General features: G+C 39.1%; 1 protein-coding gene across 1 annotated transcript; it reads left to right on the forward strand.

Moving 5' to 3' along the window:
- The first annotated feature begins 3,040 nt into the window (after positions 1-3,040).
- Positions 3,041-14,777, forward strand: slc13a2 (solute carrier family 13 member 2). Its single transcript, XM_063486596.1, has 12 exons — positions 3,041-3,121; positions 5,697-5,825; positions 6,857-6,993; positions 7,462-7,697; positions 7,783-7,948; positions 8,064-8,186; positions 8,347-8,556; positions 12,053-12,150; positions 12,318-12,433; positions 12,786-12,947; positions 13,032-13,169; positions 14,646-14,777. Exons 2-12 carry the CDS (start codon positions 5,727-5,729, stop codon positions 14,775-14,777), a joined length of 1,617 nt encoding a protein of 538 aa, XP_063342666.1. The 5' UTR covers positions 3,041-3,121; positions 5,697-5,726.
- Positions 14,778-16,985: the final 2,208 nt, after the last annotated feature.

Below are 16,985 nucleotides of genomic sequence, written 5' to 3' on the forward strand. Positions count from 1 at the left end.
ATTTCAGAACCTGATGATATCCTGGGATTTTCCTCACACAATCATCTCTTAGGTTCAGAGAGAATGATCTGAAAAAGAGAAACTATTCAGCAAGCAGTAGTTCTTTGGGTGAAAATCCAAGAACATGTTGTGTGGTCATGTGGATGGGCATTAATTACCCCTCCCTTACTGAAACACCATGGTATTCATAATGAAGATCACGCTGACTCATCCCACCCTAGCACCCCCAGCCCCCCAACCGCCCTTTATTTCCCCTTCTCTTCTTGTCATCATCATCATTATTATTATTATTATTACCTGCCAATGAGTTCTCTCTACTCACATAGCTCCACAGTTACCAGATCTCCAATAGAGCTCCTTTGACATGTGGTGGAGCAAGATAGTAACTTCATGGATGTGCAGCAAACAAATCAGCAGAAACTGAATGATCATGTCAGTCTGAACCAAAATCTCTGAGGAATATTTCCAACATGAATCCATGTCATAATTAATTAAGGCAGTTCTGAAGGCGGCAAACCTGATAAAGGTGTCAGAGGATGTATAATGCTTATGGAAATCTAAAATTCTAATATTTGGATTGTTATTTTGTTAGATTAAACTTAGTTGGATGCAGAACCTTTCATCGCTATTTTAATTTCAAGAAGCCTGAAATTCTTGCATACAGGATTTGAAAAACATAAACAATGATTTTCTGTACGTGTGCTTTCTAACCACACAACTCCCTTCATAAATCATTCAGTAAACCCAATAAATAAAAAACACCAATCTGTGTGGATGCAATATTATGTCTAGTGCTTTAATGATTAACTGCCTTTATTATTAAAACTCCTAAGCTGTACATGAACATAGAAAGGTCACCCAGAGTTTTTCATGATCCCAGTTGCTTTGGTTGCTTTTTCTTGTTTTAATTACTACATTTGCCCTTTTTTTGTTTTCATCATGTTTAATACCAGAACGTTTCATCCTCAGGAACATTTAGTCAGATTAGACCAGCATGATCATCTATGATCAACAGAAGTGTTCGTCTTTAATAGACGTTTTATGCCTCAATCTCTTATGAACTTCCTATATGAACTGCAGTAATAAGTAATTTATAAACCAACAAGGAGTTTGCAGTGATGCCAGTGTGCTGTGTAAGACCTCAAACATGTGTACTGACATGAGTATTAATCACATGATACGATCACTGGTTTTTAGACTAATATAAGCTTCTAATCTGAGTTGCTGTGTATATTGATGGTGTTTTTGAGTAATGGGAGGTATTTATCTTCATTTAAGACAAAAAACTTTTGTGATAAAGTCATTACAAAGATTCATTGGGATTCCTTGAAAATCACCAGCCACTGTTTGTTAAATGTCCCAGATGGAAGTGTTTGTGTTTAAAGGCAAAGTTGTGTTTGCCATTTTAAGATAACATGGTTTACAATTTAAATGCTATTCTTAAATAACACACTTCCCAGCGTTTTGTCTCTTTAAAAAAAAATTATATTAAAAAAAGTGTAAAAAGTGGAAGAAACTAGACAGCTGTGCAAAAACTCTCCCAGCTATAAAACTGCCGTGTGTTTGTTTCTCTCTCTCTTATTTAAAAAAAATTTCACCATGGTGGGTAGCTCCCAGCATTTTGATTTGGGAGTTCTTGTTACTGTAAACTTCAGACTTTGTTGTGTCCTAGTTGTGAGGTTTTTACACAGCTGCAGAAGTCCTTAAAGTTAGATTTTCCCGTTCAACACAATGTAAAAAAGAAGCTTAATTCCACAACAAGTGCCAGTAACATACCACTTACCTTTGTTTCCCACAAGCTACTGAATGAACAAACCACTCATCTGTATCGATGCAATACTCCACCCGGAGTTTGCATGATTTACTGACTTCACTAAAAGGCCTAATCTGTACTTAAAACCAGAAAACATAGTGGGACGACACAAGCTAATGTACTACCACTGCTGATCCCAAGCATCCCAATGGGAGGTTTGTATCAGGAATTGTAGAAATTTGTGCTAAACTAAAAGTTTAGGTTGTTAATCTCATCGCAATATCGCAATTGAACGAGAAAATCCTAGTTGCCAGAACTTTTGCAAAGTCAGCAGCAACAGTCACAAGCTTTTAATCCACTAAATCATTTCATTGTTTTAAGATGTTGAGTTTTTTTTTTCAAGTTGTTCTTTGTTACAGGGCAGATGCAGGCGTATGGATTCCTCCTATCCTATTCTGACACATGCAACCTGCTAACTGTATGAAATCATACTTTAGAATACTTTTCTAGTCCTACAATGATGCAGCAATGAGAAATAACATCTGACGCAGCAACAACAGTCAGACAGGAGATAAAATAATGTTCATATAACCTAATTATGGCTGTAGTGAGGCTACGAAATAAAAAAAAAAAGTTTGTTTGATAATAAAGTCAACAAGTGGTTTAGGTTTTTTTTGTTTTGTTTTTTTGTCAAAATCGATGCAGTTTAGGTTAAAACACCTCATCTTTCGCTGTGCTGTTTGACATCAGCTGACATCAACTCCCTTCTTTGTTTAATGAATCAGTTATTAAAAATTTGAATCATTCAGAAATTCATCTCAGGTGAAACTTACACAGTCATTGACCTTTGGTTAAGTTACTGGAACTGCACTCCTTCACATGATAAAGTCTCTCTATTGTTTGGCTGTCCGTCTCCACTCCCTCCCCCTTATTCTGCTTTTACAGCTACTTTTTGCTCTTTCCCAACAGTGTCAGCTGCTTCTCTGTCAAGGATGTTGATCTCTTTGAGTTAATGTTTGATATGCTACCAGAGATATAGACAGAAAATTGCACTGATTTTATTCTCTTTACCACAGTGGCTTTCTGTGGAGCAGACCTCTACTGTTAACCCACCTGAGCTCAGTTTTCAGCTCCACAGCTGCCCTGTGCCTCTTCTTCATACTGACTAGTGTTTGTGTTAGCGTTGACCTACCTGCAACACTAAGAAAGAAAGAGTTTTTTTCAGTTGTTAGTTCATTTTTTGAGAGCATCATGTATGACTGGAAGAGAGTGCTGCCTCTTCTGTGGTACCACAGGAACTATATCATCATAATCGTCACGCCGATTGTATTCCTTCCTCTGCCTCTCGTCTATCCTTCATCGGTGAGTGTGTGTTTGTGCATGGAGGTAAATTTTATTTGTTTAAAAAAAAAAAACAGCTAAAAATTTATATTCCCTGACTGGACTAATCCTTTTTAGTGTGCATCTTGTACATGTGCAATTTGAGAAGTTTGGCTATAACCCGTTCAGTTAATCTGACACTTGTTCTTAAAGAACAGGCATCTTGTAATTATTTTTAAATATATGATTTAAGTGTTTGATCACTGACTTACGCTGACGCTCACCTTTAGAACTATACACTCTCACCTGAGTGAATTTACTTGAAGTGCAGTCAATCACAGTTAAACAGGTTAAGTTTGTCTGTCTGTCTGAAGTGGATAACATAAATGGTGTTTGAATGTTGTTTGAATTGAAGGGCTAAAAAGCTTTTAAAGTCAGGTGTTTTATTCACACTTATTAATACTTCTCTCCTGCCAACAAAAAGCACTCTGGTCTACTGAAATCTGAAAGAAAGCCTTGTTGCAGTTATTGAATCTGCTGAAAACATGTGGACTAATGATGGTTATTTCTAAAAATAAATAAATACTCACACTACAACATTGGTCAATTATCCTCCTGATACCCAGGCTCTTATTTGGGGTTCATTTTTAATCTCCCTGACCTCGGGTCCTGATAAATCTTAAAATTGTTGAACAGAAAGTTATTACAATGTTGTAACATCCTCATGTGGTACCAGTTTTCTTTTATGGGATAACACAATAAACACATTGTATAGCAAAGTATGAAACACTTTGTTGAACAGAATGAAGTTTAAGATGCAAAAAAGTCAAAATGTAATGTCCCCATGTGAGGACGCAGGCTGTCTGGAGAGAAGCATAGATGATATTCTTATATAGTTTTGATAATTTTCTTTAATAGACTGCATTTTTATGTCTATAATAAAACTGTCACAGTATGCAGAAGCAGACTGTATGTATTGTGAATACTGGACCCAAATGCAGACACAAAGGAACGTAGAACAAAACTTGAATTACCAAAAAGTGAACCATTTAACATGGCTGATGGAGAAATACAAAGTAATGCATAAGGCAAACAAAGATGAGAATAAACAATAGCCTAAACTGGGGAAACTAAAAATAAACATGAAAAACCCTAAAAATGAAACTTGGCATGGATACAAAGATACCTGGAACATTGAGAGATGGCGCAAAAGACAACAGACGACCTGACCCTGAACAAAGGAGGACTTAAGTACACAAAAAGATAATGAGAGGATGGGGAAATGGTGGGAACACAGCTGGGACAAATCAGACCTGATGAGACAAGGGGAAGCCAAAATAGACACTCTGCATACAGGACAGGGACTTTCACAGTAAAACAGAAAAAAGTATGGAACGCAGACATGACAACACAAACCTGACAACATAAGACACACAGACATGAAACGCATAAAGGGCGAAGGAGACTTAAACACAGGGGTAGAAGAAACAAGAGGAATCTAAAAAACAATGAACTATAACAGAAACTTAGGCATGGTAGAAATGAACTTAGAAAACCTAAAGGACTTAAACATAAATCAAAAACATCAAAAAAAGCTAAAACTCAAAACGCTGGGTCAAAAGACCCAGGATCATGACACAAACATAAGCTGCTGTGACATTACATGTCTGAAGGTTATTTATTGAGTGCACTTATCTCAGTCACCACGTCTCTCACTTTGAAAGACTTGATTTAATCGAAAGATACCGTAGACATCCAGGGTCCGTTTTTTTAATATGATTACTAAACACAGTCACCTCAAAATCCCTGCGAGCCATGTAATCTGTTATGTGTTGACACATTGCAACTGAATTCACCACCAAATTGATTTTATCATCTTCATTTTTTGCTGAAAGTGCTGAAGTGCCTTTGTGGTGCTCAGCTGAACCTTTGTGCTTTACAGTGACATTAAAGACACATAAAGATGGTGGGCTCAAACTACACTACCCAATATAACCCCTATTACTGTTAATAAAGTAGAGCCTGTGTTACCTGTAATTATCCTGAGCTCTCTATTTAATATGTAGAAATGAGATTTAACGCTTAAATACACAGACTTGTTGTAAAAAATATTTATATAATATACGATTCATTTCATTACACAAAAGCTGCAAGAGAACGGTGTAGCTGTCTAAAATATAACCGTAAAGTAGATAATAACACAAATATTATTTTGTACGTTTTATTATAATGTTTTAGGAAATCTTTTTAAAACTTAAGCTTTATCAGTGTCTTGTCTGCAGTGGAAAGTTTTGTGTCGGGAGCTTAAAGAGATTTTATAACTTTTATTGAGGATCGTAAAAAGTTATCTTGTGAGACGTGAACATGACAAACTGTTTGTTTTATGATCAAGGGCTGCTGCTATCTGCATGTATAAAGACTTAGTGCCTTTTAAAGAGAAAAGATAAGCGAAAGGACAGGAAAACTCCCTGTATGCACTTTGCTGCAAACTGTGGGTTGGTCTCTGCTTCTGTGTGCGTCTGCACAAAATGTAATCAAATCAAAAATCCACGTCTCAAAGTATGCTGATGCATGTGAACATGTTAGTGATTGTGATGTTATACTTATGTGTCTGTGTTTACAGGAAGCCAGATGTGGCTACGCGATCATCCTCATGGCACTGTACTGGTGCACAGAGTGCATGCCTCTGGCTGTGACTGCCTTACTGCCAGTCGTCCTCTTCCCTATGATGGGCATCATGAAGGGTGGAGAGGTAGGGTCATTTTTTTCCACTTCTGTGCTTCATAAGTATATTTTAATAACACAACACAGCAATTATGTAAAACGTTCACTGCTTCAACAGGAAATAATAGAGTAAGTAGCAGCCAGGTGCTGCTAATAAAATGAACTTGATTAACGGATTATCAGCACCTCTATAAAAATAGAAGATTTTACCAGTTTGTTGGTCTGGCGCATTGATGTGTTTGTTAACACAATGCCAAGGAGCAATGATTTTAGAGAAGCAATTGTTGCTGCCCATCAGTGTTTGGAAAGGCCATTTGTGAACACCGCCGGGCCAAAATCCCCCAGAATAAAGCTGTGCAGAAAAGGATTACGTCAAGTTATTACTGTTAAAATTGATTCATGGCATTGTGTACCTAGTTTTTCCACTCACTGCTTCTGTTTTTAGTTTTGGTTAATTAATAATGACACTGTGTAAAATGTTGTGTGTTGTTGTTCTTCTGAGTTTCTATTTAAATCATTTTAGAACCTGCTCAGGACCACATAACTTTTTGTTATCTATTTTATTATCTTATTATATTGTATCTTATATATAAAACTGTCTTTATTTTTAAAATGATTGTATATAAAATGTGTTTTATTGACACACGTAAGAAAATACTGCTGCTGCTTATGAATATAAAATGAAAATCAGGGATTTTAAATATAATTTAGGATATATTTTTTTTAATTGCACTGAGAGCAGAAAGACCATTTATGAGGAACTTGAATTTAAAAGTGTTGATACAACACTGTGTGTTGCATGAGAAAGCAAATAGGAGTGTGAAGGGAAGAAACTCTTCAGTTTAGTGTGGAAAATAGAAGTTAAATAGGACAACAGTTATTGAAAGTGTGATGTGACCCCCAGTCACTTCTTTTACGTCGTACTTCTACTGGCATGGTAACTCTGCTGATCCCGTTTTTTGCGTTTATTGCTCTTAAAGCGTATTTGATGATACATGTAGGTCCACAGGTTACCTTTGATCCCTGTGCTAATGTTAGCGACTGTGTGATCTGTTTCAGGTCAGTATTGAGTATCTGAAAGACTCGAACATGCTGTTCATCGGAGGTCTGCTGGTGGCCATCGCGGTCGAACACTGGAACCTCCATAAACGAATCGCTCTCCGGGTTTTGCTGCTGGTTGGTGTTCGTCCATCACTGTAAGAGAGCCTTGACGTACAAGTCTACAAGTCTTTCAGAATAGATTCTTTGCATCACCGTTGTTTTGTTTGAACAAATGGCAGAACATGTTCATTTGATGTTTCCCATAATGAGAAACTTCACCTGTGAGTTTAATAAGGATGACAAACAAGCACAAACACTAATGCCATCTAATTTAAGCCAAGTGTGGTCGCCTCTAAAGGAAAAGGAATAAAAGACTAAAATTTAATAAAATTAATAAACAGTCAATGTCGATAAAGATGGCAACAAATAATTGCTCTCTGTTTTCATTCAGAAACATCTATTGTATGCAGACATTTTGACAGGGTGGTATCACAAACTGCTCCAGGAGTTCATGGAGCTGCCCAGTACAGCAACATTTAAAAAACCCAGAGCACTAGTGGGGATGTTGAGGATTTTTCACTCATGCCTCCTTGTTATCATCATCACCATTCCCTCTCACGCAGGTTAATGATTGGCTTCATGAGCGTCTCGGCGTTCCTGTCCATGTGGATCAGCAACACAGCCACCACAGCCATGATGCTACCAATCGCACATGCTGTGCTCCAGCAGCTGAAAGATACAGAGATCCATGCAAATGAGCGTGATCTCCAGGCCCAAGCTGCGGACAACCACGCATTTGAGCTGGAAGTTCAAACCAAGCCGGAGACGATACACGAAAGAGACACACAGGATCCTGTGTGTAAGTAAAAATGCTACATACACATATGGGCTTCTAGAAGAAAACCTTTTTAATAACCTCTCTGTCTTATTGTGTTTTGATCCAGATGTACATGACACACAGCGAGAGTTCAGAGAAAAAGCCATAGAAGCGAAGTATGACCTTCTGACCAAAGGGATGAGTCTTAGTGTGTGTTACTCTGCCAGCATTGGAGGCACGGCCACGCTCACAGGGACCACGCCTAATCTCATCCTCAAGGGCCAAATGGACGAGTAAGGCAAAAAACCCAACTCAACACACAAACAGAAATGATCTTCAAGGTGTGTCACTGCTCATTGAACCACTTGTATCTTCTCTTCACATCCCTTTGTTTTTCTTTCTGTGAAGGATCTTCCCTAACAATACTGATGTGATCAACTTTGCCAGCTGGTTTGGTTTTTGTTTTCCCAGCATGGTGCTCATGCTGGTGCTCGCCTGGTTCTGGCTTCATTTTATGTTCCTGGGCTTCAAGTAAGTATAATCAGCCACAAACAAACCCAAGTATTTTAAACTGTCCTCAGAAAAGCTGCTCAAACAGCACAAATTAAATTAATCTACACTGTAAGTAAAACTGACTTTTTTTTTTAAGCATCTGCAGAGATATGCTGTATCTTTTTGTTACTCTCCTCAGTTTGAAGAAGTCATTTGGCTGTGGTGAGAAAAGTGAAAGCGACAGAGCGGCATACGCAGTGATGAAGGTGGAGTACAAGAAGCTGGGATGTATCAAGTTTGCAGAGGTGGCGGTGCTCATCCTCTTTATCTTGCTCGTGCTTCTGTGGTTTTTCAGAGAGCCGGGCTTCATGCCTGGCTGGGCCACAGTGCTGTTCAATAAGGATGCTGTGTGAGTTCTTTTTTAAGCATGACTTTTAGATATAAATGAAGTGAAGCGCCACATATTACCAACAAAAAGACCAAACAGCTAGCCATGACATGATCAATTCAACACATGCTTTCCTGTGCATTAAAAATGTATGCAGCCACTGTGGTATCACCCAGTGGTTTATAAAGTCCTGCATTAATGCCTCTGAGGCAGGATGAGTCAACATATTTTACAAACAAAGTCACACGTCTACTGGCACATTTAGTGCTGAATGCACTGAAGTCTACTGAGACACAAATGAAATAAAATAATAACATTAATAAAATAACAAAATAATTTTCAAACAAATGCCACATGAATATTTATGATACTTGCTTTATGTTCATAGTAATTGTAACAGTTGTATAATATGTTTTATTTTAAAATTATGTTTTGACTTTACAATTCTGCAGCTTTGTTTGTGATTCTGCAGCTAACCCTTTTACTATAAAATATAAGAAGTGACCTGATCTCTCTGCATTAAGATCTATTGAGTGAATGGACATTGAGCCAATTCAGCATTGCTAACCAAGGTAGCAAACATGAGCTGACAGATAAATACCTGGATGCTGCTTTAATCCTGCTCAGAGGGTCTCGGTGATGGGCTCTGACCCATTCTTATACAACATCTCCTAGTGTGTATTCATAAAACACATGATTACATCACATAAAGTTAACAGATAATTTGTGATGGTGGAATGTCAATCACTAAAACTGGAGCACATATTTTATTAGATTTACAATAAATGATCCAAAAGCAACAGAAACGCAGGTGAGATGCTCACATGTTAGCCTCAGTTTAAACAGGTGCGTTATAAAGGAAAAATGAATGCCAGTACAGTTCTTACTGTACCAGACAAACATTTTAAGCATTCATTATTTATTTCTGCTGTAAAGTATAAATGAAAACGAAGCTAAAGTGCCCGTCTGAGTAGCCGCAATTTGTGTGTATCATTTACAAATAAATAACTGAAAAGTGGGGTGTGCGTAATTATTCAGCCCCCTGAGTCAATACTTTGTAGAACCACCTTTTGCTGCAATTACAGCTGCCAGTCTTTTAGGGTATGTCTCTACCAGCTTTGCACATCTAGAGACTGAAATCCTTGCCTATTCTTCTTTGCAAAACAGCTCCAGCTCAGTCAGATTAGATGGACAGCGTTTGTGAACAGCAGTTTTCAGATCTTGCCACAGATTCTCGATTGGATTTAGATCTGGACTTTGACTGGGCCATTCTAACACATGGATATGTTTTGTTTTAAACCATTCCATTGTTGCCCTGGCTTTATGTTTAGGGTCGTTGTCCTGCTGGAAGGTGAACCTCCGCCCCAGTCTCAAGTCTTTTGCAGACTCCAAGAGGTTTTCTTCCAAGATTCCCCTGTATTTGGCTCCATCCATCTTCCCATCAACTCTGACCAGCTTCCCTGTCCCTGCTGAAGAGAAGCACCCCCAGAGCATGATGCTGCCACCACCATATTTGACAGTGGGGATGGTGTGTTCAGAGTGATGTGCAGTGTTAGTTTTCCGCCACACATAGCGTTTTGCATTTTGGCCAAAAAGTTCCATTTTGGTCTCATCTGACCAGAGCATCTTCTTCCACATGTTTGCTGTGTCCCCCACATGGCTTGTGGCAAACTGAAAACGGGACTTCTTATGGTTTTCTGTTAACAATGGCTTTCTTCTTGCCACTCTTCCATAAAGGCCAACTTTGTGCAGTGCACGACTAATAGTTGTCCTATGGACAGATTCCCCCACCTGAGCTGTAGATCTCTGCAGCTCGTCCAGAGTCACCATGGGCCTCTTGGCTGCATTTCTGATCAGCGCTCTCCTTGTTCGGCCTGTGAGTTTATGTGGACGGCCTTGTCTTGGTAGGTTTACAGTTGTGCCATACTCCTTCCATTTCTGAATGATGGCTTGAACAGTGCTCCGTGGGATGTTCAAGGCTTGGGAAATCTTTTTGTAGCCTAAGCCTGCTTTAAATTTCTCAATAAGTTTATCCCTGACCTGTCTGGTGTGTTCTTTGGACTTCATGGTGTTGTTGCTCCCAATATTCTCTTAGACAACCTCTGAGGTCGTCACAGAGCAGCTGTATTTGTACTGACATTAAATTACACACAGGTGCACTCTATTTAGTCATTAGTAGGGATGGGTATCGTTTAGGTTTTATCCGATACCAGTACCAAACCGGTACTTTTGAAACGGTGCCGGTGCTTAAACGGTGCTCAAACCGGTGCTTAAAGAATGGTGAACACAAAATTGGTCCAAAAACCTCTCATGTTCAGCTGTTTTTTTTGTAAAAAGATAACAATGTTAGCCTTTTCTGCAGCTATAGGGCATATATGGTATCACTCTTGGCTGGAAGCAGTGCTTAAACAATGGAAAAAACACAAACTTTGTCCAAAAACCTCTCATGTTTAACTGTTTTCCACTTTTTCTTTGGTCATTTTAGCCTTTTTGGCCAGAGTGAAGGGAGTATCTGCCATCAAACAAGAAGACAGCCACATGTAACTACGACGGTGTTTGCTAGTTCATCTTACATGCATTAATGTAATAACATGGTTAGCCTACTCAACGTAAATTACACGCGAACAACATTAAGCTACTCACGCAGAGAAGAACGGCTGCTGCTGCCATCATCATCCGTCATCATTTCTGCTACACTGGCAGGGCTAGTGTAGCAGAGGCAAGAACCTCTTCAGGTTCTTGGGGGTTGTTGCTAACTCCAGGTCCGATAACAGGCACCACACCCGCAGTAGATGTGCACGGTGTGAGGTCTCGCAGCAAGCTATCAAATACGGTGCATTTCTCGGCTTTTAAAAAAAACGCTATGCGTCGCCAGGTGTTTCATCAGATTCGAGGTGTTACCTCCTTTGCACAGTATCACAGTATCAGCTTAAAGCACTTGTTGCAGGCTGCTGGGTTTGCATCTTTTGCTGTGAAGTATAGCCAGACTTTTAACCGCTTTGCCTTGGGCATTTTTAATCTGTAGCTCTGCTCTAAAAGAACCTACGTACCTGGGCCCGCCTACTATCCTCGGAAACGTAAAATGATTGGCTAGAATCTAAAGTGTATCACATCTCAGGAAAAAAAAAAGCACCGAAATAAAGCACCGAAATGTGCGCTGCTTTTCGGTCTGGTTACTACCGTTTATGTCGATGGCACCGGATAACGGTACCCATCCCTAGTCATTAGCACTCATCAGGCAATGTCTATGGGCAACTGACTGCACTCAGACCAAAGGGGGCTGAATAATTACGCACACCCCACTTTTCAGTTATTTATTTGTAAAAAAATGTTTGGAATCATGTATGATTTTCGTTCCACTTCTCACGTGTACACCACTTTGTATTGGTCTTTCACGTGGAATTCCAATAAAAGTGATTCATGTTTATGGCTGTAATGTGACAAAATGTGGAAAAGTTCAAGGGGGCCGAATACTTTTGCAAGCCACTATATAATCATGTTTTCTCGTGTCTGTCAGGTATGTGACAGACGGAACGGTTGCCATCCTAATGGCATCGCTCTTCTTCGTCATCCCCTCTCAGCTGCCGTTTGGCAATTATGGATACACAAATGAAGGTGAAGTATTCATTTTTAATCTTGGTGTAATACACTGCTTCTAAAAATGTTCATGTGAACTCAGTTTGGGCTTACTGGAGCACTGGGTGAAGATTGCTTGGCAGGCTTGATGTTGCACTTTCACACTAATTACTTGTTGATGTTTAAACTTCATCTGTGTCCCACAGGTAAGAGGATAAAGGCTCCACCGGCTCTGTTGACCTGGAAGGTGGTTCATGAACGAATGCCCTGGAATGTAGTGCTGCTGTTGGGGGGAGGTTTTGCTCTTGCTGCTGGCAGTGAGGTAAACACCCTTGGACCCCATGTCTTCACCTTTTGATATTTCATTCTCCCTTACAGAATATCTAAAAATAATTTTGGCAGTTAAATGCTAGTCTTGGTGATTACTGGATACTTAAATACTTGAATCAGAAAATAAATACTGGTCTCTTGTTCGTTTTTGGTGATTGAATTTTGGAGGTTTTGTTAATATGCTTAACATTTGCACGAAAATTAATGAAAATTCCATCTAGTAGAGGAGAGATTTCAGTCAAGGCCAAATTGGTAGACCGATAGCAGACATCCTCTGAGCCATGGTGGTAGCTTTTCTCAAATACTAAACATTTGTTTATGTATTTTTCCTGCTACCTTTACAGGTATCAAATCTATCCAAGTGGTTGGGAGAAAACCTGTCACCTCTTCAGACTATTCCCCCCTTTGCTATCTCACTGGTGCTTTCCCTACTTATTGCCACATTCACCGAGTGCTCCAGTAACACAGCTACCACCACCCTGTTCCTGCCCATATTGGCGTCAATGGTAAATGGAGCTCATATGTTGACAGATGTGTGCGCACATATGTTCTCCATGAATCTAACTGTGTCGTGTTTTGCGCTCTTTTAGGCCCAAAATATTAAGCTCCACCCACTCTACGTGATGCTGCCCTGCACCATTGCTGCCTCTCTGGCCTTCATGCTACCTGTGGCCACACCACCCAATGCCATTGCCTTTTCTTTTGGAAACCTCAAAGTCCTAGATATGGTAAGATTGACATACATATGAAATACAAACATACGCTGCCTTTGCGATTTTAGTTTATTTGAGCTAATAAGACTGTCTTTCATTGGCCTTGTTGGAGTGGGAAAAGCAATACAATTGTCCTTCTTGTCACTTCTCAAAGTTACAAGAGAGCTATCTGCTGCTAGTATCATCAATTTGCCCTTTAAAATCAGTGACTATTGAGCTGTATCATGACACTTAAATCAACTTCCATGTGTTGTAGCTCATTCATTCTGAGTGCTTTCAGACTTTGCATTACCATGCATTTTAACTTATCCAGATAAGTTTATCTGGATGAAGATTGGGATAAACCAGCTAAGTTTTCTTATTAGCTTCATTGTTAGGTTGTGAGAGACACACGGTTTTTCACCTTTATCACCCTTTGGGGCATTTATTACACTGTATAAAAAACTAAAAAAAAATGCAGTAAAAATTAAAGCAAGTAAAACTTGACTGTAGGGAAAATTCCCCCCATGGACACATGAGTAATCAGCAGAAGATCCCGTCAGATGTTGTGGCCTACATCGCATTGTTGTGTCTTATCTCTTTATTTTCCTATGCCATGTTGCAATACTATACTGCTATGGTAGCCAACATTTCAAATGCAGGTTTGGCAGGTTTGTGAGTGTACACTTTATCCACAACCTAGTGAGGGTTCACTCATGTTTTCCACTGGGTGGCTGTAGCTCAGGATGTAAAGCAGGTCACCTACTGATCGTAAGATTAGTGGTTCGTTCCCTGGCTCCTCCAATCTGTATGTCAAGAGTTTGAATGTGTATTAATGTAGTTAGGAAGCGCTCAGTTTAGAGAAATTGTGTGTGATTGGGTGAATGTGGTATGTTGTGTAGAGCACTTTGAGTAATGCGGCAGAGTAGAAAAGCTCTATAAAAGATTCAGTCCATTCACTGTCTGAACAGAGTTTCATCTTGTTACTTTTGCACTATTATGTTCCGGCACATGTTGTTATTACATGGCTTGATTAAGGGACACATTAGGCTGACATCTGGTGCCAGAGCTGAAACTGTTCTGGGCCAGCACAGGGCCAGCAGTGTGTCTGCAACTGGCCCGTGGCTGCACACAACTTATACATGGCCCACATACCGCAAAGAATGATGGCCCTTTGGTTTGCCAGAGGTAATCCACAAATGGGCCAGCACAGGACCACCAGTGTGTACGCAACTGGCCTTGTTCTGGCCCATGTGTGGGCCACCTCTGGCAAAACCAGATCTGGGCCACCAAAGGGCCGTCATTCTTTGCGGTATGTGGGCACATTGTGTGGGCCAGATCTGGGCCATACCAATTTTGCTATGTGGGGTAATACAGATAAGATCTTGGTTAGTTGTGTTATTCGACGGACAAATATGCAAACTCACAGAGCATAACTTTGAATTTGTAATAAAATTCTAAAGTTTTATCCATCCAGTGTCATCATCTGATTATTACATTTTGTTCCTTCAGGTGAAAGCTGGTTTCATGCTCAACATCATCGGGATCCTGTGCATTAATTTAGCCATCAACACCTGGGGAAGAGTCATGTTTAACTTGGACACTTTTCCAGATTGGGCCAACACTACAGATAGTGAACCTTGAACTTGTTTACAGCCTGTAAAAAAACAGTCACACAAGAAGACACTGAACAAAGTATCACATTTTCCAACTTCTGCTTCAAACCAACGAGAAAAAAGCTCAGAAATCCATTGTGTGAGGCAAAACTTTTCTAACTTTGGTAGACAATAGTTTGTTGTTGTTGCAGGATACCATTACTCATGGTATCCTGCTCAGGAAAGCTACAGAAGAATGTTTTCAGGCCCTTTAAAAAGAATAAGAAAAAAGTCATAGCAGAGTTTTTCCACTCTCACTGAAGACAAATAAGTTAAGGATTAAATGACAGTTTAAATTTGGTTATAGAAAGAGCAATCCAAGATTTTCACTTGCAGCTGAAACAAACTTTAAGCTCTATCAGACTATTATATACAGAGCCTCTTTGAGGACTTCCTTATGTCATTTCAGTGACAGAACCAAAGAAAGTGTTTAAACCAAGGTTATTTCCTCATACACTTTTCACTGAATTTGTTATCTTATCAGTCTGTGTATCATTTACTGATGATGCATGCATTATCTGCAGCATAGCTACCTTTAAGAGGCAAAAATGTAAACTAATTCACGGTGTCAGTTAACTTATTACTATGGTCATTTTGTTGGACTTTTGTTTTTGGTGTCATATTTAATTTTATATGTGTTTTATGTATGCACATATATGTATATGTGTCACAACTTCTTTTCATAAGCAGGAATTTTACTTATTTTATAATTTATAAATACCAATGCGACCTTTTTCTGGTTATGATAGTTTTTTTAAAAATTATTTATAATACTTTATATAACAATTCATATAATAATAATAATGGAAGTGCTCTCATTTCTTGCTAAGAAAACTGCAGGTTCAAATTTTGGTCAGACTCCCGGACGAGCCCCCAAACGTGTTATGGACAAAAAAGTATAACAGAAACTTAGCAAAACCTATTTAGAAGCAGAACGTCAAAATCCACCTTACAGGAACTTACTTATTACATGTTACATCTTCTTTGTGTTGGCTATCTAAAGTGAGGTTGAGCATTTAATTTTCCCAAGGGGTCATATGAGAAACTGGGACTGTTGTGACGGGATACACCAATAACCTAAATTTAAAGTAACAGTGAGCAGAATTGATATCAGCTGTTTATGCAGCCTTCTACAACAGTCCCAGTTTCTTATGTGCTCCCTTGGAAAAACAAATGACCTACCCCTGATCTGAAATGTAGAATGTTAAACAGATTTTTGGTGAGCTGCAGCCATTTTTATTACCCTGCTAAAACACCCAATGAAATAAATGCATTGCTTTTCATGCTTAAAAAAGGCAGAGATGCTAGATATACTGTAATACAGGGGTCGGCAACCTTTCTGATGATGAGTGCCATCTAAAATTTCCTCAGAAGTCAGTGTGCCATATGATTGCATTAGCAATAAATTTAATAATGATCTATATGAACAGTTACACACTATATAGAACAACTTTATAGAATTAAATTTCTTCACAGATGTTGGCAGCTATCAGCAAATAATTATCAGCTATTTTGAAACAAAAAAAGACACTTTTTATCAAATATAACTAGATAATAACTAGAACTCCATAACAGCAAATGAACTGTACAACAGAAAATGCAAATGCTATTTATGGTCTCCTCACAACAATGATAAGAAAAATAAACAGGGCCAATATGGCATGTTTGTTAATACAGACATACACATATTAATGTGATCTCTGGTCTCCCACTCAGAGACACAGGTCTCCGAGTGTCCAGCATTCAGACGGCTACCTGAGGACACTCTTCGTGTGAGAGAAAATCTGCTCACACAAATATGTAGAGCCAAATACTATCAATAAGGCCTCTGCAATGTTTTAAAGACAGTTAACCTTGTCAGGCAGTGATGTCCAGCAGGTGAAAATGCAAGCACCATGAACACGCACAGCTATAGATTCCAGCAGCGTTCGTAGTTCTGCAAACTTTGACCCCCACAGAGTCGAGCTTTTCAGTTCAATTAGTTCATTTCGATGCCCTCTGTGTCCAACCAGTTAATGCGAGACAAATCCAGATCCTCATTAAAGCTTTTTGGTTTGATCAGAAAAGAAAACATTGGTCCATAGTCCCGAAAATGCATTCTGTCTCGAGTCTACGGATGTATCCGTGTATTTCCGCAGTGCTGATGCTGCGCTGAGTGGACAGCTCCTGAAGCATTTGAAGTGTTGGAATGTGGAAA

Source organism: Pelmatolapia mariae, linkage group LG10_11, assembly GCF_036321145.2.
Source record: "Pelmatolapia mariae isolate MD_Pm_ZW linkage group LG10_11, Pm_UMD_F_2, whole genome shotgun sequence".
NCBI lineage: Eukaryota > Metazoa > Chordata > Actinopteri > Cichliformes > Cichlidae > Pelmatolapia > Pelmatolapia mariae.

Excerpts from the sequence above, each read along its gene's own strand:
- slc13a2 (XM_063486596.1), top strand. The coding sequence starts at position 5,727 with ATGGCACTGTACTGGTGCACAGAGTGCATGCCTCTGGCTGTGACTGCC. Across the intron at positions 7,698-7,782 it reads AGACACACAGGATCCTGTGT|ATGTACATGACACACAGCGA; the intron begins GTAAGTAAAAAT and ends GTTTTGATCCAG. Across the intron at positions 8,187-8,346 it reads TTTATGTTCCTGGGCTTCAA|TTTGAAGAAGTCATTTGGCT; the intron begins GTAAGTATAATC and ends TACTCTCCTCAG.